Source organism: Mugil cephalus, chromosome 14 (assembly GCF_022458985.1).
Source record: "Mugil cephalus isolate CIBA_MC_2020 chromosome 14, CIBA_Mcephalus_1.1, whole genome shotgun sequence".
NCBI classification, from domain to species: Eukaryota; Metazoa; Chordata; class Actinopteri; order Mugiliformes; family Mugilidae; genus Mugil; species Mugil cephalus.
Window position 1 is genome coordinate 15,565,263 of NC_061783.1, and position 21,891 is coordinate 15,587,153.

At 46.6% G+C, this 21,891-nt stretch overlaps 1 protein-coding gene across 1 annotated transcript in view; it reads left to right on the forward strand.

Annotated features, from left to right (window-relative positions):
- Positions 1-21,891, forward strand: part of efna3a (ephrin-A3a) — a 55,707-nt gene that overhangs the window by 27,242 nt on the left and 6,574 nt on the right. Inside the window, exons 2-4 of the mRNA XM_047605920.1 lie at positions 18,009-18,310; positions 18,596-18,661; positions 20,244-20,321. Of these exons, the coding sequence (XP_047461876.1) occupies positions 18,009-18,310; positions 18,596-18,661; positions 20,244-20,321 (446 nt within the window). The remainder of the gene's footprint in view (positions 1-18,008; positions 18,311-18,595; positions 18,662-20,243; positions 20,322-21,891) is intronic.

Sequence of the window (21,891 nt, forward strand, 5' to 3'; positions counted from 1 at the left end):
AGAGATGGAGGGAGGGAGGTAAAAGCGAGCAAGCAAAGGGGGGAGGTTGTTGTTTTAAGATCAGTACGGATGAGTGCGTTTTCCCCTCTCTGGGGAGGGGGCCCAGCGGCTCTCTATGTCTGTCACTCTGCTCGTTTATGCCTCGCTCCTAGGGAGAGGTAAAGGGCACTGAGTTGTCGCTCTGTGTGTGTGTGTGTGTGTGAAGTGTACATACTTGAGTGTTTGAAGCGGTTCATGTGAGAATGGATGCAATTTGGAAGAGGAGTGTAATGCTCTTTTCATCACCAAATGAGTCACCCTTCCTTTTCAGTAAGTTGCTTTCTTTCCCCTAACATCAGTTTTTTTTTCTACACTGTCCCTGTGTCCACTGTTAGTTTTAGGTCATTTCAGTTATGATAAATGTAGCTGAATAGAAGACGCTAATGCTAAAAGCTACACCGAGAAGTAACGTTAACCATACAATACTGTAGCATCCGACAAAGAGCGATGCAAATACTCCGTTTATTGTTGGAACTACACCAAAACAACAAATGAAGAAGTAAGTTAAGGTATGACTTCATCAAAAATACAGCATAAACGAATATTACCTGACATGTGAACCACAAGACCAGCTTTCTGTGCCTGGATTCCAACGCAGCGATCCTTTTTTCTTTGGCAGCCGGAGATATCTGTAAAAAATACATCTCTGACAGCTTTTCAAATCTGTTTCAAATTGATTTCACACATTAGACGCCATTAAAGCCTATTACTCATAGTGATGTTGCTAATCTCCATGTTCAACTGTCACTTTTTGCCACTCGGTGGCCGTAACCACGGAGACGTCCGCTTGCTGTGACGTCACGTAAAGCACATTCCCTCTACAACCGTAATTCTGTCATCAGTTGATCAAACCACTAAACTGATGTCTGTCTCGGCACTAGATTGACCAGATGTGACCACCTCCATCTGAAATAAATAAATAAATAAAATTATTGATAGGTGGTGTAAACCTGGTTTCTCTCCAGGTGGAATAATTCTTTTTTACCCGTGTTTGCCTCACATGTGGTAGTCAGCAGGTGGCCGAGGAAGGGGAAGAAACATGTCAGTAGCAAAACAACAAGATGTTCAATAAAGTGTTTGAAAAGATGAACAAAGCCAGAATCAATGGGCAGCACTGCTGAAAAAAATGGCTCGGTCTTGGTCGTCGTCTGCTATTGAATGAAGAGATGAACTGGGGAGGAAGAAAAAATGTGTCGCTCTGAAACACAGAGGTGCTCTACAGGACTTATTCATTCATTCATTCATCCATTCATTCATTCATTCACTCATACCATGTTTGGAAAGTGTAAAAGTATAGTGACAAATAAAGCCACTTTGCTGCAGTAGTGGTGATTATAAATTGTCAAAAGGATTGGCAGGAGAGGACAGGAACACATTTTACCACTAAATGAATGAATAAATGTCATCACTGGTTTTATGGGCCGCATCTGTGGAGTCACAAAAGTCCATGATTTCGCTTTATAACACCGACTGCCTTGACATATGATATTTAATTAAAGGTCAGTATCAGTCAAATATATTAGTGCGCTGATTTATCCGTCTAACCCGAGCAATATCTGCCCTGTTTCCGTACGATAGCGTTCACTTGGCTTAAACTACATCTCCTCAAATGTTCTGCTTTTTTGCCGCTAATACATTTATCAGGACACTAACTGGCTGACTGACTGGCAGCAGCCCGCCCAGACAAAGTTATCATTGTTTTTCCAGGTAGGCAGACCCGTCACCCTGAGTGTGTGTTTAGCCCAGTTGCCATGAAGGTTATCAGGCCGGCGCACAAACTAGACTAGAGGTGGAGGGGTGGGGGTGGGGGGGGGCGCGGGCTCCCTACAGGTTAGGAGGAATAAGTATGCAGCACCAGGTGCATATTTCTACCCGTGTGTGTGTGTGTGTGTGTGTGTGTGTGTTTACAGAGCTGTCTGTCCATGTGTCTGTTTCGCCGCCTCTCTTGTTGCGTGTGTTTGTGTGTTTGCGCGCTCGTGTGCAGAACCTCCCAGCAGGAGCAGCCAAAGTGCGTTCCTCTAATGTCATCCTGTGGCCGTCCTCCAGCTAAAAGCCAGCGGCTCAGTCTCCTCTACCCTCCTCCCCCCAATGTCACCTTTACTCCCTCTGCTTTTTACTTTTCCCTCCTCCTCCTCCTCCTCCTCCTCTCCCTCTCTCTGTTTGTCATTTTTCATCATCCTTCTCTGTTTGCTAATCTCCGTCCTTTCTCCGCTCTCCGTCTCAATTCATCATCTCTACTTGGGTCTGGTGCTGAAGGTTACCGAGTCACTGATAGAGAGGAGAGGAGGAATAGATGATCATAAAGACTGACAAGGATGGAAGGAGGGAGTTATTCTCAATTCCCGTCCCCCGTTTATTCTTTCCCTCTGTCTGCAGTAGCTCCCGTCTCTACCTCTCTGTTTCCCTTCCTCTTTTCCTCCACCTTCCTCTCCTGATCCCTGCCCCTCCATCTGCTTCTTCCTCTCATTGTTACTCTGACATCGCTCACCTCCTCCTCCTCCTCCTCCTTCTGCTGAACCTCTTCCCGCACTGACAGCCGTCACTCCCAGACAGATGGACGAACTTCACCGAAGTGACACGTGGAGCGTGCGCGCGGACCCCACGTTTGTGCTTAATGAGAAGCGAAGCCCGTTAGCGCGACCCCGGCGTCAGGTCAACGCTTAACCCTTCGTTCGCTTCGGCGCAAAAACCGAGGGAGCGGCGCGTGTTTGCAGTTTGATTCGCGCTTGTTAAATGCAGTCACGTCACCTCCATCCGTCGCGCTTCGCACGCATTTTTAGTACATTAGGCTCGTAAGGTCACATCCCCGCCACTGCGCTAGCCGGCCGCATTAGGCCCGGGAATCACGGCGGAGCGGGCCTTCCTGTCCGTATCTGAAATTCTAATCGCGGCTCCGCAGACATTACTATTCACTCCGTGCTCCCGCTGACTGCCTGCACGGCGGATAAAGCTTTGCACTAAAGTTTCGGTTAAACCGTGAAGGCCGGCGAGCGTTTCATAACGCTCACATTTTGTATTACATGTTGATAAACACAATCTGCTTGTTACTTTCTGCCCCCAATCTGCTGTTTGCCTCGCTCTCCCCTCACTCCGGCCTCCACCGGCCCCAGCAGCTCCAACTCCGGGGCCCCGCACTCGCAGCTCGTCGAGCGGGCCCGCTCCTTTTATGCGTTACACATCTTTCCCTCATAATCTCCTCTCTCATCTTTCAATTTTCGCTACTTTGCCGCCCTACCGTCTCCGCTTCCCTTTCTTCCGGCCCGCTTAAAGCGGTTCACCTCTCCACTATCTCCACGCCTCGGCCCGCTTTCCCCCCCATTCGAAACAATCCTTATCGTACCCTCTGTATTCCTTCATCTTCTTCTTCTTTTTCCCTATCCCTCTTCTCTATCTTTCTGCTCGCGTTCACCCTCTATTCTGTCCCTCCGTGTCCCCCCCTCGCCCCCCGGCTGAAATTAAACTCCGCCGGCGCCGAGCATGCCCCGAACCACGTCTCCTGCCGAGGCCCGGCCTCGCGGACCCAAGAAAACAGACCTTGAAAAACAAGATAAAGTACATCAAAACTGGAATGGGTTCACCGCTCCGTGGGCAGTGTATATTTTTGGATACCATTTCACATTTTTACTCTGTCCCAGCCCTGCTCCACCCAGTCTGTCTGAGCTTCTGCCCCTCGGTCTGCTCCGCTCCTTCTCGCCGTCTCCCTCCCAGACAGACGTTGCCGCAGTCTTGACAGCGAGGCGAGTCTGCAGTGATTAACATTGATTAAAGTGGCTAACGAGTCTTCTTTTTCTGTTGGCGTGAAGCTGTGTGTGCGCGGCTGTAGTTCCGAGTACGTGTTCAGTGCATCTCTGTGTGCATGACTTCCTTTTCTTTTCTTTCTTTTTTTTTTGCCTTTTGTGTGTTCAGAACATGTCCATAAAGCTGTCACTCATCTGGATGAGAAAAGAAAAGTCCAGCTGTGAGCGCTTGGAGGTGGAAGTGTCTGTATATTAAAAGGCGTTATTATACCACCCAGGCAAATACGTGTGCGTTTGTGGACGTGGTGGATGGCGAACAGGAATAGACTAATCTCATCCTTTGTTGTCGTGCCACATGGAACACTTTACAGATTAGTTAAATGAAATCTGGGCATGTGCACACATTTGTATTCATTTATATTTTCTTTCTGATCAGGCTCATATGTTAAATATTGTGACATTTGAAACAACCCCATTCAATAAAAATCAAATAGATAGTGTACATTGATATAACATTTGACAGTGTCTATTGGTTGTAAACGTGTTGTGTATGCTGTACATATAGTGTCAGCGGGTTGGGGTTAGGCACCTGAACTGCTGATGCTCGACTTTAATACATTTTGTACAGTTTTTTCTATATTCACGTCTAAGCCTGTGCATTGTCTGTACAATGTATTGTTCTTTGTTGTTGTATGTATTGTGTATACTTCTGTTTATCATACATGCAACATATTATTCTTTGTTGTTGTATGTATTGTTATGTTATATGTAGAAAAAAAATCTTTTAAAAAAACCTTGATCCTAATATAATGGCAGGGGAAACACTGATGTCATAGAACAGAATAAAATAAAATGGAAAAGAACAGAACACAATAGAATAGAAAACCTTTATTTGCCCCACAGTGGAGAAACTGCAGTTTGCAACAGCATATAGTGCAGAAAAGTAATAAGAATAAAGAGTGGACTATGGAAAACATAAATAATACGATTAAAAATAGTAGAATAGAATAAACAATATACAAGAATTGGCATATATGCAAAAACTATGTATAAACCCTTGTTGGCAGGAATCCTGAGAATTCCTTTCTACCTAGCATTCTAGCTTCTTTTAGCTAATTGTTTCTGTTGTTGTTCTCTGCGAAGTTGATGTAGTGGAGCTTTACGCAGATACTACCCTCATGGGTCTGAATAATGAATTCACTTGATGACCAGATGCACAAACTCAACTTTTTGTGTGTAATAATATGTTGTTTCCAGTGCTCGTTATGATGACCCAAAGCCAAATAAAACGCATACAAGGCGGCACAGTGAGGGGTAGGTGGTGGTTACCACTCAGACCGAGATGACTGTGGGTTCTCTCCGGCTTCTTCCTAGCGTCCAAAGACGTGCTCGTTAGGGAAAACTGGTGGCAAAAATAAATTGGCTTTGAATGTACGTGGTTGTCTGTCTGTCTCTCTGTGTTACAGACTGGTGACCTGTCCGGCGTGTACCCCCCGCCTTTGCCCCTCGCGGCAGCTGGGACCCCTCTAGAGGGCAGGCGGTTACAGAAAACGAATGAAAGAATGAATAAAACATATACATATATATACACGGTATATAAATATAAACCAGCTCAGGACTATGACAGTAAACACAGTACAATTCCGCTGACAGTTTATAAATTTACCATTTGATTTTTGACCAGGTCCATTATTCTGCGCGCGAAAGCAATTTGCATTTGCGGTGTGATTCGGGGGCGATTGAGCGTGTTGATTTAGTCTTGTATGGTACCTGAGCACAGTAGCTGGAGCGGTAACCCTCCTGGCTGAGGCAGGGCAGGCTGAGTGAGCCTTTGAGTTGCACAGATTCACATCCGACATGGCCGCCTGAGCCATAAGAACAACTCCATGAATTATAAAAGGGCACAAGCCCGTTGCTCGGCTGCCGAGAGGGGACGAGATGGGGGGAGAGATAACCGCGCACTGTAGATAGATAGAAAGATAGCGTAGAGCGAAGCGAAATGGGGGGGGAAAAAAATACAGGAGGGGGGGAAAAAAGATGCACTGGAACAATATGAGCGGGGAGATAAAGCGTGCGTGTGTAGTGGAGTGAAAGGGTGTTTGTTTTGGAGTGAGGAAGAAAGCGTGCGTGCGTTTGGTTTTTGTGCGAATTTGTGCCTGTCTGTGCATGTCAGCGAGATCGACGGCGCGTCGTTCCCAAATCTAACCAGCTGCGTGAAGAACTGCTAACTATGCCGTCGGATTTAGGCCCTTCGCTGGGCCCGCAAAGGCAACAGTTTCACACAGACGTAACATACAGCGCGCGGGCTTTGTTCCAGCCTCTTCAAAAGGTTTTCACTGGGGAGGTGTGACAGCGCGCCAGGTGGAGATCTGCTGCCGACCATTACCCAGTCTGAACCCTGGCACAAAGCAGAGTATGGGTTGGAGTGGGGTGGGGGGGCTTCTTTGGCTTCTCTTTTTTTTTGCACCAATTATCTAATGTGTGATCTTGGGCCCTGACTGCCTGCCATGAATAGCTTCTGGTTTATTCTGTCTTTTAATCTTTCCAGTAATCTTTTTGACACTGCTGAGTTGGTGTCACAGCAGTGAACTCCAAGACAAGGCAGATCCATTAGGAGATGACACGAGGCGGCATTCATTAACGCAGGCGGTAGGCAGGCAGGCAGGCAGGCAGGGAGGTTTGAATTTGATTTGATTCCTCAAGATAATGCATTGTGCCTCATCACAAAGTTGTTCCAGAAAGGGAGTTTTCCATATTCAGAGGGAGGTATTGTAGCTATTGAGAGAGCAGGTGGATTTTTTTTTTTCCCCGAGTATCATTGTGTGCTCTAACAGCCCTCCTCGTATCCTTTACAATCCCTCACTCTGTTCCGGGTCCATCTCCGTGATCCTCATCTGAGCCTGCTCAATATTCAAGGCTCTCAACCGTCCACTCGAATCTTGCTTCAATCTGTGGGTAGTGTTTAAACAGAAAACAATACAAACATGTGGCGTCTCGGCCTGCTGTCCTAGTTTCTCTTGTCTCTCCGTCTTGTCACTGTCTGCGTTCGTTCCCAAACAGCGGCGGCAGCTGTGGTGTTAGAAATCGTCCGGAAGAAGTAAACACGCCCGAAAGATGTGCCGTCTCTCTGGGGATGCCTCACGACGCACGCTTTCACGATGCTCCCCTTCTCCTCGTTGCGTCCTCAGTTGCTTGAGAACCTTCACAATGCGCAGCGCCGAGAGATGCACGGAGTGATGGAAGGCAGACAAAGAAAACATAAATGTCAGAGAGGCGGGGAGTGGAGGGAAAGGGGAACAATGGAAGGAGAGGAGGAAACGTGGGCTGCAGCCGGTCAATTATTCAGAGGAGAAAGGTCTGTCGTACCTTGGGAGCTGCTTTGAGCATGCCTGCTTGGCATCACCTGCTAATGGGCCGCAGATTGACATGCTACCTGAGCAGGCTCCCCCATCCCCTCCTCTCCTTCCCTCCTTCCCTCCAGGAGCTCTCTCCTCTTACAGGCTCTTATCAGTGCTCTCTGGTGGAACGTGTAAATAATTACTCCATGGCCACTCTGCTGTGCGAGCTGAAGGGTTGTTTGCACAAAGAAAACAGGATATATTCCGAAAGGGTGACGGGTTATTTTAAGAAAATGTGTGAATTATTTATGGTGACCTGCAAGGAAATGTTTGTGCATTTGTGGTTCTGTATATTTGGTGCGTTTTGCATAGGAATGGAAACATGGGTGTTAAAAGACGTGTAAGTTAATTGTGTATTTTTTTTTTTACCTCAGAGATCGTATTGCTTTGAGGTTTCTTTCAAAGTTTTGTGAGCGCACCAGCATGTTTGTGTGTTTGGTGGTCTTTTCGACGGGGGCTACACATCCACACAAAACTCCGCCGTTGCCATGGTTTGGAGATAAAAGAGCAGATTATTCTTCTTGGCATCCATTAGGTTGGCGCCGTCTGAATATCGTCCGGCATAAATCTGACCCAGAACTACTTTTCCTTCATCTCCCTTTCTTCCTTTCCACCTCTCTCCGTCTCTCCCCGTCTCTCATGTCTTTGTTCCCCTTTCCTCTCTTTTGTGCTTACCGAGGGAGGGATATGTGCGCCGGCCCAGAGTAGGGGCTTAAAAAATGAGGTTTTTGAAAATGCACACCCTACCGAGGTTGACTTCCTGCGAGCGCAGACAAGCCCCTCACGTGCCCAACTTCAAAGCGTGCATATTGCACTTCATAAAGATAGTTTAAGTGGTAAAGTCGTCTTGTATTCTTAACTTAAATTTTCTCATGTGCTCCGTTGACTTTTTTCTGCACGTTGCCTCATGTGCACTTTTTTCTTCTTGTGGATTTTTCTTTCACCGTCTTCTTCTTGAGTGTGTCCTCTTGCTCTGTCAGTAGCCAGACAGCGGGAGACTGGCATGATGAGCTCTTTGTTTTTGGAATTGGCGACGTGGGCTAGCGGGAGCTGCCTGGCACCCTCGCTGTGGGTGTGTACTGTGGAGAATTCATCCTGATGAGAGCTTCTATTGTGTGTCACATCTCCTCCGCCGTCTCTCCGCTGCCCGCCTGAATCTTTCCCTCTAAATCCGGCTACCCTTTCCTTTTTTGAGAGGCAGCCCGCTATAAATAAACCCCGTATTGACCTGTTCTAGCAGGTAACGTGTTGGTGTTCACGAGGAAAAGCGGCCCGCCTCAGCCTTTGATTGCCGCGGCGTTCTGCCGCCTCCGTGAACTTGTGAAAAATTTCGAGCAATCACATTTCCACTTTGGCTGAACGGACTAGCTGTTGCACGAAGATGAATCAGTTTCAGCTGAGCAGGAATTGATCGTGAATGCTGTCATTTCAACTACCCCGAGATTGTGTTGTCGCAGATTCATAACGAAAACCAAGAGCAGACTCTGTCCTTGATTGAGGTTGAACAGTAGCAAGTGTTGGATGTTTGCTTTCATATACATCACTTTTTTTTTTTTTTAACATTTTTACACTAACTCGCTGGTTGTGAGGTCCATTGCGTATAGGTACTACTCACATCTCTCCCTTGTGCCTCCAAATCAGCTGTGACTCTTCAGAGAATGGACATGGACCTTCTGAAAGTGTCCTGTGGTGATGTTCATAGCTATGAGTTGAGGCGAGGGGCCTCTGTGGATCAGACTTGTTCCAGATCATCCCACAGATATGATCAGTTTGGGGATCTAGTGAATTTGGGGGCCAGGTCAACACATTGTGCTGTTTTTCATTTTTTTTAGTTGTTCCTAAACTGTTTTTGTGCGTGTTCTTGTGTCTGGTTGCGTGTGTCAAGGAGGGTCATTGCTATGGGGTGGGGTCTGGTCTGGGTGGGTGCTACATGTCTATGTAACATCCACATGAATGCCAGATCCAAAAGATGTAAAAGATTGTATTGTCACAAGATGATTATCTGCTTCTCCACGATGGTTTTAATGTTGTGGCAGATCGTGTACCATGATGTTGACTTGAAACAGGATGTCTTTTTTTTTTTTTCTAAAGAAATTGCACTGATCCGGTGATGTCTTGTTTTTCAGTGTGGTGCATCTAGATTAGAAACGTGATGGTTCAGGGATTTTTTAAGGCACTGATTTTGGAAGATTGCCGAGAAAGAAGGAAGGAAAGAAGGTAATCATCGCACATTGAAGCATCCACGCGTGTGATCAACTCATGCGTGCTCGTCGCGTTTGGCTTTTAAACAGTAATCTCCACGTCCTTTTAGATTTAGGCAACAGGCCGTCTTTCATGTGTCTATTTGAAAAGCGCTACCCGGTCAGTTCCTCTTTAAGTAATCATCCTTCTTGAAAAATGAATCCCAGCCGTAGCCGGCGTCATGTGTTTTGAATCGTATTCATTTTTTTGGCACCATTTCCCGAACAGATTTGCACCCGGCGACACACTCAATGGCGTGAGAACATGTCACATTCAATCATATTTAGAGTGTACTGAGCCCTTACTGTCTATTAACACACACGCGCGCGCACGCGTGCCCACGCATTTTTCACAGGTTTGGACCTTTTGAGGAGAGCGAGCTTTGCTGGATGCGGGCTGGAAGGAGGGAGTTAGTGATGCTTTTCATGTTCTGATAAACAATGATGGCGGAGTGAAAGCTCACGGAGGAAGCAGATGCGGGTAGTCAAGTCTTAATAGTGAGGTGCAATTAGAGCCTCACCTTGAGAGAGATGGACCCTTTTTACCACGGCATGTTGGAGCATATAATCACCAAGAACCCAGCGGGATGGATCACTTTCATGACCGGCCATTATTGTGGACCGCTGTCAGCTTGTGATAGCTCTGAAAGTCTTTATCTGCTGTCATTCGGACAGAGAGCGGGGAGATTCCCATGTCATTTTTCCATTTTAGTTGTGTGTTTTATTTCTGTGTCGTTCGTCCCATTTTGTAATTAAAATTTCAACATGGCACCGTAGCACCGGTATTTTAGCCTTTCAAACCCCCAGCTGCATTAAACTGAACCATAGTCATTAACATAGGGGGTTTAATTGCCGGATCTGGGGTGCTCACTAAAGTGTGAGCCATATTGCTGCCACACCAATGCAAAGCCCAAAGCCCAGGGGCCAATTACAGCAGGAGAGAGAGAGAGAAAAAAAAAACACATTCCCAAGTGGTGCTTGGAAACATTCCCCTGTAATAAAAGCGGGAAAAGGATGCCTACTGGCCTCTGTTATGTTTCATTTTCTAAGAAGTCTAGCTGGGGAAGAGCCACAGTTTAATATTCCACTGTGTCATCCATATTTCTGTTTGATATTTAAACTTCCTCTGTGGATGTCTAGAAACTAAAGAGCAGCTTAAGCCACATAGATTAATCAATGAAATGTATGCCTGTTCATATTTCCCCTGAACGAGCCGGCGGTGGCAACGTGTAATGCTCGGCGAGTGATTTAATCAGCGATGGGAGCTGCGGAAATGGCGTTATTATGTTGATCGTGATCAGTTTTGTTTCCCTCGCTGTTACAAGTCAAACGAGAATTCCCCGCGAGACAAATAGCAAACAACGAATGCCCTTTGCTTCAGGACAATGTCTCACGGCAATGGATCACTTGGTGTTGGCGTCCTTCACCTATTGGGTTTGCTAATAATGAAAAGTCGAACCAAAGGGTGAGATTCACATCTGATAATCTTAGAGATATTTATCGAGCACAGATGCCAGACAGTGGTTAGAACTGGGTTAGAGTCCAACTCGGCCCTTTCTGGGTGGAGTTCTCACGCTTTCTCCAGGTAGTCTGGTTTTCTCCCACCCTCCAAATACAGTACATACTCCTTAGGGTCAGTTTAGATTAACCAATAAACCTAAGAGCGAGTGTAAATGGTTGTTTGTCTCTGTGTTAGCCCTGGAGTAGACTGGCAACTTGTCCAGGATATACCTCGCCTCTTGCACAATGACGGCTGGGATAGCCTCCTGCAAACCCCGTAACCCTAGGGAAGATAAGCGGTAGTAGAGGATGATATGCCAGACATTTGCCTTCAGAAGTGACTGTTTGGGGTTATTAGTCAAAGCTAGCAATTTGCTAACCATCCCTGCATCGTGTAGCCCGGGTCCAGCAGACACAAAAGTTCTATGCCTATGTGCAAACACTAATATTGAACTATCTGAAAAGCTGCTAACAAAGATCTGGTTATTGCCAACCAATGGTGTGGGACACCCTCCAAAACTAGGGTCATAGATACTCATCCATGGCACAACACCAGCAAGTGATCCACCGCTGACTTGGTGACTCACAGTCCTTAGGGATTAGAGGGATATTGAATGTTTCATTTTCTAAACTGCTCTCATGCAAATCATATTGAGAGCGGAATATTTCCAGTGTTGCCGCCTGCATATCGCTCTCATAGGTGCATTCCTCTCTGTTAAAGTTAAGCATCTCGGAATGGACCCCTAAAGCTCCCTCCACCCACTTTACGAACGCCCAGAGCGCGGCTGGGGGAAGCACAAAGCACCTGAACTGCAGGATTGAGCAGAGAGCCATCTTTAAACTTTACTTCAAGATCCATTTCTCAGGCCGTGCTCTGGCAAGAATCGTCCCCTCCAGCTGCTGGAGGCCGTGCTTTAGCTGATTCTGCACCGTGACACCCCTTTCACTTACAGGAGATCAATACAATATCCTTTAAAAGCTGAAATCTCAAACTCTCGGCGTGGTCAAGCGGCAGCGGCGGTGGCTGAGTTGTTCCTCCCCATTGTTGTTGGCGCGCGGTGTAAATGTCATGACCTGGAAACATCGACACAAATGTATTAATTAGCAAAATGATTTGTTCATTTGAAAGCTTTGGCATTTCGGCATTCAGAGGAAGAGGGAGTCTCCAGGCAGCTTTCTGCGTTTCATCATTTCAAATCCCACCACAGTGGATAAAATGACAGCCGGTCCATTCATTGGTTCATTAAGCAATTTTACGGTCCTGCTTCAGACTTGGGTTTGCTTTAAATGAAAATATAAGAAAAACCTGCTGTTTCTAGGCTAAGGTCAGCCAATACACTGAAAAGCTAACATGCGATTGGTTTGAATCAATAAACTGCAGTTAAAGTGATTGGTTTGGAAAGGTAATTTCAGTCAAGGTGTCCTTGAGCAAGACCAGCTTGGCAGATATATATATTAGCAGACCATATATATTACTGTAAGTGATTTGGGGTCAACAGATGGACCCCGGCAGCTCTGTGGGATAAATCATTGTTGTGGATATCTGTGAATGTTAAAAAGGTTATTGCTAAGTATTCCCAAAATGCAGGCACAAGAAGAAGAAGGAATGTGGCAGACCTTTTTAAATGAGGCAAGAAAAATGTGTCAGAACAGGGAGTAAACTATGCACATATGACATTTTTGGGAGAAATGGGTAAATAAGAAAATGTCTCGATTTCTCGGAGACCAGAGTGGACGGAGGTTGTGGTGGGAGGCGGCGGACAACTCCCAGTGCTCTAATAGCAACAGAAGAGGTTTGCAGGGTCCGCCTCTTCCCCCACACTGGCTCAGCACTTGTTTCTCCCTCAATCCTCCGATTTGGATCGAAACGCTGTAAAGCGGCCCGTTAATTGCAGCGTTAACTCAATCAGTGACGACTCACAGGAGATGTAGTGTTTCGCGTGCGCGCGCACCGACGTGCGCGTCCGGCGGTTGTCTGTGTCTTTTCAGGTGCACGCGTGCGTGCGCGAGTAATGAGTTTTGGTGCTGAGGTACAGAGGAAAAACAGCCGAGTGTAGCTTGTCCCTGCCAGGGGACTTGATTGGAGGAGTCTCGTCGGTGGTAAACAGACGACTGGTGAATGGCATTTAAGTCACGGCATTTCGCGCATCGGTGGCTTATCCTCCCGATGAGGCTGATGTTGATTACCCCAGAGAGTGTTTTTAAGGTCATCAATGATGGTGGCGTGCTGACCTCATCTTTTACTGAGTGAAGCTTCTACAAGTCAGAAGAAACACAGTGTACCTCTGAGCAACGCTGTACACAGGTACACAGCAAGTACACGGTTTTGCTTAATTACTTGAATAAAAAAAAAGTTCTGTTAACTAATATTTCGTGGCCGTCGCACTGGGAACGACAACCGATGCAGACACTTGTGTTGCACTGTTAATTAGATATTGACTAATTACTGTCGGTGTGAAGTGTCAGGCCTTTCATTTCATTTAAATCGACTCATATTGACACTGCTGTGCTGTTACTGGTGCTGGTAATACTGGTATCTATGAGAAAGCTGAATACAACAAAATTATGTTATTTACCGTCCATGTGTCATTGGTACTATTCCACACAAATAAGCCTTTTACAGTTGTTGAAATGCGCTTTCACAAAGGCTAATACTGGTGTAATAATACCTATCAGCCTTAATACTTGTGAAAACAACAAGTGCATCGCTCCGCCATCAGAAGCTATTACTGTCTTTTCCGCTGCAAGGTTGGACTACGTTCATCAAGAGCAGCGATTCGTCTCTTCCGGCTGTTTTTAATGGATTTTCTGAAAACAGCCGCAGCCTCCGGCAATAATGTAGGACAAACCTGCAGCCGAGCGAAAAGCACTAACTCCCGTGACTGTGAGGAGCACCTCGTGGGTTCAGACTTTTCATATCCATTCATGTCAGCAGACAACAAAATAAACAAATACAACCGCGCCGGCTTTATTTTCCTTGAAAGTCGGCAGCAGTCGAGCACCAGCTTTCCTTTTTGATGCAATATGACAAAAGTGATTATGCGGAGAGAGACGACAGAGGACCTGGATCTGTAGTATTGAGGTCGGTAAAGCGAAACAAAGAAATGATTGGCGGTACTCATGTGGAAAGTGGGGGAAATACTTTTCTGCTCTTTTATTATTATTATTATTTAAAAACTGTGGGCGCCAAGTTACTTGAAACCACTTACATATTATACATTATATATTATTGAATTACTTAGCAACTAAAGTAACTGAATACATCATTTGTGCTGCAGCTTAGCTTAGCTTAGCTTAGCTTCAGGGAATGCACATAACTCACTCCCAGCTGCACACACGCCCAATGGACACGCTTACCTGTGACGCAACGTGCAAATATGACAACTTTTGGAGTCACTGGAAGTTTCCGTGGAGTGCTTTCCTCCACCTCAAGCTCCTGCACCTGACTGGCACATCCTGTCCGCCCACAGAGAAAACTTTATCAAGCTCCCAGTAAGACAGAGTGTTACTCACATTAGTGTGGGGAATGTGAATTGTACTTTACTGTAATTAGTAATCCCTCATTTCCCCACGCTGCTTGCAAATGATTCTTTATGTTCCATTTTTTTTTCTTTTTTTTACTACAAGAATTATAGATTTTCCGAGGCTGTAGTAAGTGCTCCGTTTCTGTCCGCTGCATGTTTTAAAGTGTCTTCCGCTGTAGCTCTAGCTCACGATTGTTATTTATTGCCGGCAGTATTCTCCGAAGACTCCCTTTAGCACAGATGTGAAAGGTGCAGTGGTGCTATCTTTGTCTTATTCTTCCTTGCTTTTGCGTTCTCTTTCTCTTCGGCCTCCCTCCTCCTCCTCTTCCTATCTGCCTCCCCCGGCAGTATTCACCAGCTTGTGCAGCCTCTACTAACTAGCTGTGCACTCCCACTCGTAGGGAAATCATGATGAGACAGCAAAACCACCACAGAGACGGTGCACGGTGAAAAGAGAGGAGGAGGAGGAAGAGAGTCAGATCGGGAGAATAGTGCGCAGATGAGAGCCATTCGTCTTTTTTATGCACTTTTACCACATATATGTCCTTCCCCCCGGGAGCGTTACGTCTCTGTCTAGGCCTCTGCCTCCCCTGTTTCCGTGCCTTTTTGTCTTTGTTGTCACCATTCAGTGCTTTTTCTTCCCTCCTCCCCTTACCTTAAGTTATTAAATCTCTTCTCACCCCCTCGCTCGGTCTGTTTCTCTTCGTCTCCCCTTCTTCCCTCCATCCCTCTCTGCCCTGCAACCTTTTTTGTCTTGTGCCACTAAGTGGTCTGCTTATATAACAGTGTACACCTTGAGGGACTCCCCGCCTCCTCTCGCCCAGCCAGCCCTGTTTCATGTCACTCCGCCCTTTCCCTTCCACCTTACCTTCTCTTCTTCACGCCGAGTCGTTTTTCCTCCTTTCTCTTCTCTTCCCTTCCTTCCTTCCTTCCTAGCTCTGTTGCCGACTGTGTTTGGATGCGAACGGTGCTCCCGCTGTGTAGCTACGGCTAGTCAGGCTTAGTGATAACCAAAACAGTAAACAGTAACAGGACGGCATCTTCAACTAGCGCCGAAACGATCAGCCGAACGAGAACTAATTAGTTATCAGCTAATACAGTGTGTCTGTGAGCTGCTCATTTTCATCGTTCATCCCCAGCTTGTGCACTCAAGGCCGTTTGTTTCAGCTGCCTCTCGCTTTGCATATTCTTCTTTTTCTTTTTTTCCACCCTCGTGCGGGAAATGTTAAATGCTTCGCTGACAAGTTTGCTGCACTTGCTTTACTGTCACCGGCGGCCTTTCATCCGCGAACGCCATCGAACGCTCCAAAACAGACCAGATCCTCTTGCGCACTGCTGTCCTCCCGCTCGTTTCTCACTGACTGACTTTTCACACGCTGCATGCATCCAGGATTCTCCTCAACGCGTATTTTCATATTCAGCGCAACCCCAACCCCCCCCACGCGTCTCTCTCGCAGTTTCATCTTAGGTCTATCTACCATCCTCTCTATCCCGCACCCATTGTACCTCTTTATCTATCTCTACCCCTTCATTCTTCCCCCCCCACCACCTCCCCGTCTCTGCCTTCCTCCCATCCTCCACCGCCAACCCCCTTCTCTAAATATAGTCCCTTTGAAGCATCGCTGTGTTGTCTCTTCCCGCAACACTGCAAGACAAAAGTCTGTCATCTCGCATCTGAGCAGTAGGGATAGAAAGCATAGATAAGATTGATGGCCTCAAAAGAACCTTGGTTAAGAGAATTTGATCTTCATCCGCTGCAGCATGTGTGTAATTGAAGAGAAGTGGTGGAAATAATGAAAAAAACAAACAAACAAGGAGATCGGTGTGTATGTGAAAGGAAGACGGCGAGCCGGAGGAAGAGAAAAAGGTGTTACGACACGTCTGATCTTCATTTTGTAATTGAATAATAATCCCTCCGGAGGCCTGACCTACTAACACATGCACGAGGGGCGCGCGGCCGCGTGAGCCTGTCAACAGCTTTGTGCGAGCACGAGTGTGTGCACGGTGAGGAATGGCTACGGCTGTGGGAAAGTGTGTGCTCTTTTGTACGTGTGTAGCAGATAATGTGCAACAAAGAGGAGACGACCAAGAGCAAAACTGGGCGCAGAGGATAAATGTTTAGATGTTTATGCCATCTATCTGGAGGTTTGCTCGCGTAATACAGCCCAATACCTCCACCTAATGGCGCAAGTGAGTCATTACAGCTGGCGTAGGCGCGGGTTGCTCATCACCGCAGCCGAGGACAATTCCCATCTCATCAGCTCACCTGCAGGAGACCTTCTGATGACTCCTACTTTGTGTAATTACAGATTGCGTGATTTACATAATAAGTGTACTTAGTATTATAAACAATGAAGCGAACAGCGTGGCAGCTGTTTTGGAAATCATACCGCATCATCCTCTCAGTTGTTCAGTGAGGAGTTTTAAATCGGCCCCATGCAACGAGCGCACACACTCGACCTCGGAGTGGCTTTCCTTAGCTGCTAACAACCCAGCTCGTCCATCAGCGACGGTTGCCAGGGGAGATCGGTCCATGATATGTACCGCGTGCAGGCCAGCTCCCCCGCGGCCGGAGCATACATCGCCACTGACAGGCTCTCCTTCCACCTCAGTGACCCGGCCTGTAGCTGGCTCGGGGGTGGAGAGACAAGGAGTGCAGATTATCATTCTCGGCTCTCGCCACCGGGCGTTTAGTGAGAGGACGCGGTGTTTTTACTGTATTTGCAAGGAGGATGTTGGAATTGTAGTGTTTCGTCTGTTGAAGGAAAAGTTTCGGTTAAGTCTGCAGCTCTTGAGAATGTTTGTGTCGCTTTTAGTCCTGAAATTAGCAGTGAAGCTGTTGGTCGGTGGGCAGAAAATGAACTGTCAGTTGATTAATCATGTATAAAAGTAAAACTCCTCATTCAAGCTTCTCAAATGGGACAATTTGCCGATTTTCTCTCTTTTATTATTACTCATTTCAGACTGGAACTTGCACTAAGCTGCACTTTATGTGCAATGTTGCAGTATTTACATTTTCTCTGTATATATATATATATATATACATTTTACTCTAAGGGTGTTTTTTTATTCATAAGTGTTATTTAAATATCCTCGTGCCTTTGCACACAGACTGCCTCTGCAAAATTTCGTAATGTTTTCATAATGACAATAAAGACTCTTGATTCTTTTAATATTGTATTACATGTGTATTACATGTCTCTATTGTTTGCACCGTGCACAGAAACATGAAGACATTTGAGGCACTGAGGGAATTGAAATCATTCCTGAAAATTAAACGAGAACTCATATTGGTCTAATACCAGTCTACAAGTGTAAACTGCCTTTTCAACATGTTAATTTGTCTGAGGTGCAGTTTTTCCGGGGAAATGTGCACGGCCAGTTTTTGGCAGAGAGAAGTGATTTCCTGCAGGCTGGTTGCCTGGCAACCGCACAGTGACAAGAAAATCTCCAAGTGTTAAACTATTGCTTCAATGGATGAGGACAATCATGTATTATTTGAAGCTGTGGCCATGTACAATTTACCTTTTTGTCTGATTTTTTTTTTTTATTTTTTTTTTTTAAATTCAGGCTTCGACGGGAGGGCTACACGGTGCAAGTCAGCGTCAACGACTACCTGGACATCTACTGCCCGCACTACAACACCAGCCAGCAGGGGAAGCTAGAGCGCGTCATAGCCGAGCAGTACATCCTCTACATGGTCAGCTACCGCGGCTACCGCACCTGCGACCCCCAGCTGGGTTTCAAGCGCTGGGAGTGCAACCGGCCCCTGGCGCCCCACGCGCCCATCAAGTTCTCTGAGAAGTTCCAGCGTTACAGCGCCTTCTCGCTGGGCTACGAGTTCAACGTGGGCCAGGAGTACTACTATATCTGTGAGTCAGGACTGTATACACTGGCACTGATTTATTGTGATGGATAGAATACCCTCAAGGGTGCTGCACATCCAATATTTTGATCTGAGATGGTAATGAGGATCTTCTCCTCAGCTGCTCTCAAACCCACATGCGGCCTATCGACGGCATGTGGGTGTTGCAAATAGATTCTGGAAGTTCAGCCGAGGACGGCTTGTTGCAGCGCTGCGGTTCAGGCTGCTGAGCGTGACGCGGCCTGCAGAGGGCACATGGTTGACATGTCGTATGTGTTTGCTCTCTGTTTAGCCACCCCCACCCACCACCACGGCCACAGCTGCCTGAGACTGAGGGTGTACGTCTGCTGCTCCACTGGTGAGACCCGACAACTTCTTGGCCTTAAGTCTCCTCCACTCATTCTGAGCAATTTCCTCACTCCTCGTGTCACTTCATTTCCACTATCCCGCCCCCCCACCACCACCACCCACCTCCTATCTCCTTGTATCTCGCAAACACACAGAAGACAAAGAGTCACAGGCAGAGAGGGAGAAAAACTAAGATCTGACGGTCTCGTTTCAGAGACAGGTTTTTTTCTGCCGCGTGCTCTCTTGGCAAGGTTTTGATGATGGCGTCGTTTCCACCTCGAAAGCCTTGCTTTGAGAGTGATGGCTTAATGTTATTCTCTGTCTCAGCGCTATTACAGTAATGCTCTTTCTCTCTCCCCGTGAGTGACATGCTCTCGCGAAGCCGTACAAAAGATAGAAAAGAGAAAATAAATAGATTCAGATGCAAGATGCAGCTCTCCCTGTCACTCCCAATACCTCTCCGACCACCCCTCCTCCTCCCTCGCTGCCTATCTCTTCTCCTTCTTCTCCCTTTCTTGCTCTCTGATGCCTGCTGCTCTCTACAGTGCGTGTGTTATTTTTACCCTGGTAGCCTGCTCTCTCCCCTGCAGGCCTTTGATCAGGCAGCCCCGGCGCTGAAAGCCTCCCCCCTCTCCTCTAACCTTGTCAGCACTAATACATCCCACACTCAGGCCGGTGTCAGCCCCTGTGTACACATCACCTCAACACTCCACCCTATCCCGGTGTCACTGCTAATCTATTGATGTGTCCACCGCGCCTCCGTTTTGCTCCCGCGTGTTTGCGCGTTTAAAGCGTAGGAGTTTCGAGCGCACGTGTGTTCCGGTAGCCGCGAGTTCTTCTAACGGCCGGATGCGTGCGTGAGCATGAATTGGTATGAGCGTACGTTTTTTTTTTTCCGCAACCTTTACCTAGCAAGGTTATTGTAACAGCTTGCCATCAAAAAACTGCAAATATCTCTCTTTGTGTCTCCCACCTACTATAACGTTTACAAGGTTTCCAGACAAGATAGACGTGAATATTCAAGGCATGTGCTCTGCATATGCGAGAAGCGGCAAACTGACTGCCACCAACATCTGTCTGCATCCTCTCGACGGTGTTGTTTCATCCTCCCAGCTGAAGCGCCGCAGCGACACGCTCACGCAGACGTTTAGCTTAAAAAGCACCGAAAAAGCAAACAAAGATGTGCGCGCGTACACATCAAGCAAACCCACGCGGCTTTCATTCGCGGAAAATTTGGCAACGAGTCTAATTCCGCGTCTAGACCAGGAGTAAATGCAACTGCCGCCAAATGCTTTTAATCTTCATACAGGCAATTTGGATTCACGCTCCACAATTTCTTTGCCTTCTCTCTGTGGCAGGACAGGGGGGTTCACTAACTCCTCCAAGTTCTGTTAACTGTACAGAAATTTTATGGCGCATAAAGTACACATTTTTCTCCGCCTTGTCATTTTAATGGGACGTTTTCTCTCCTCGTCTGTGACTCACTTTCTGTTTCTCCCTCGTCATCATCATCATCATCATCATCGTCCCTCTCTGCCGTTTCCTCCTCTTGCCTCCTTTCCTTCTGACCACCTCTCTCTCCCGTTCCTCAGTCTCCCAGGCAGATGATGACTCCAGTCAGACGTCTCCCGACTACACAGTCAGGCCAAACATCAAAATACACAACATTGGTGAGTGACTCTGAGCTGCCGAGAAGTGAAATTGCCGGATGCCTTTCGATATCTGACTTTGGCCGCAAAGCTCGATTCGTGTACCAATCATCGTGGAAATACTTTTTCTTTTTTTTTCTTCTTCTGAGGTTGGCAAAAAAGGAAAATCCACAAGCCAACAGCGGTCGATGAGTAAAAACTATATTTTCTGCCCTTGAGAGTTGTGCAATCTGGCCGTGGACACAGCGGCTTAAGAGACTCAGCAGCATTGTGGTAGAAGAAAGCACTATGTCCATGTTTACTGCATCTCACTTTTTTAAAAAAAAAACTTTTGGTGTTTTCTCCATCACTTCCACGGGTTACGATACCACGATAATCACAGGACGTAAAGCGGAAGCGCCGAGCCGTTACGCCAGAACCGAACTGGCCCTCAATAGCGGCCTTATTACGCTGATCATTTGTCAGTGTCTTTGTAAGATTAATCGTTTCCCGCATCAGCCGCATTAATGCGGTCACGCCGCTACACAGCAGTCCCTGACCTCACATTATCGGACGTAAAAATTCATTTTTAATCAGCTGCACATGGTGAGGTGTGTGCAGATAACATATTCAGGAAAAAAAATATATAAAGATTTGTTGTTCAGCAATGATTATCAGAACTACTGCACCCAAAGTGCCCCTCGTTGTATAAGAAAACTGCTCAGAACCATTATAAATACAGTCAGTATTGAGGGAGTATGAGGGATTTGCACAATGGGTTATTATCTTGTGTTTATTCCATTCTTAGCTCCCGGCTATTAACTACCACAGTTTCATCTAATACTATGAAAAAAAAAACATTATTCATTGTTTTTAAATCTATCAATCTATATCGCTCTCACACACACACACACATAGGTAAAACTTTCCTTCTACTGCTGCGCACAATCCACAAGGTCAGTAGAGGTCTTGTAAGGAATGAAAGGCCCGTGTTTACCTAAGGAGAAAGCATGTCAGCCAGCAAGTCAATTGTGCAGCTGAGTGGTTACATAAACCTTCTATTTTTTTTCTTCCCCCCTTCTCTTTTCTTTCTCCGTCCCCATCTCAAACAAAAGCCTCTTGCCGGGAATCATTTAACATGCTTGTTTCTGGGAGCTCTAGGCAGACTGTGACGAGGGCTAAGAGAGTGTGACCGGCCTGAGACCGACGGAGACGAGCTCTTGAGCCCTTCAGCTGACGACCGACCACCTTTAGTCCTACCTAGAGAGGGGGGGGGGGGGACTGGAACGAGGGGGAGACAAAGGGAGACAGAAAGTCAGAGAGATAAAACACAGGACGGAGGAGGCGAAAGAGACACGCAGGAGCAGAAAGGCTGATAAAAAGGAGGACAGATAAGGCAAAAGCGGGAGAAACAGGCAGAAAAAGATTAAAAAAAAAACAGAGTGGGGACAGCAAGTGAGGGGGGGCAGAGGAAGAAAGAAAAGCTCAGCGGTGGGCGAATTGCTCAGCAGTAACTCAGGCTTACGTAGAATTTAATATAAAAAAAATAAAAAAAACACACTGGCAGGGAATCATAAGAAATCGTAGCCTCTGGCGTTGTGATGCATTTTTG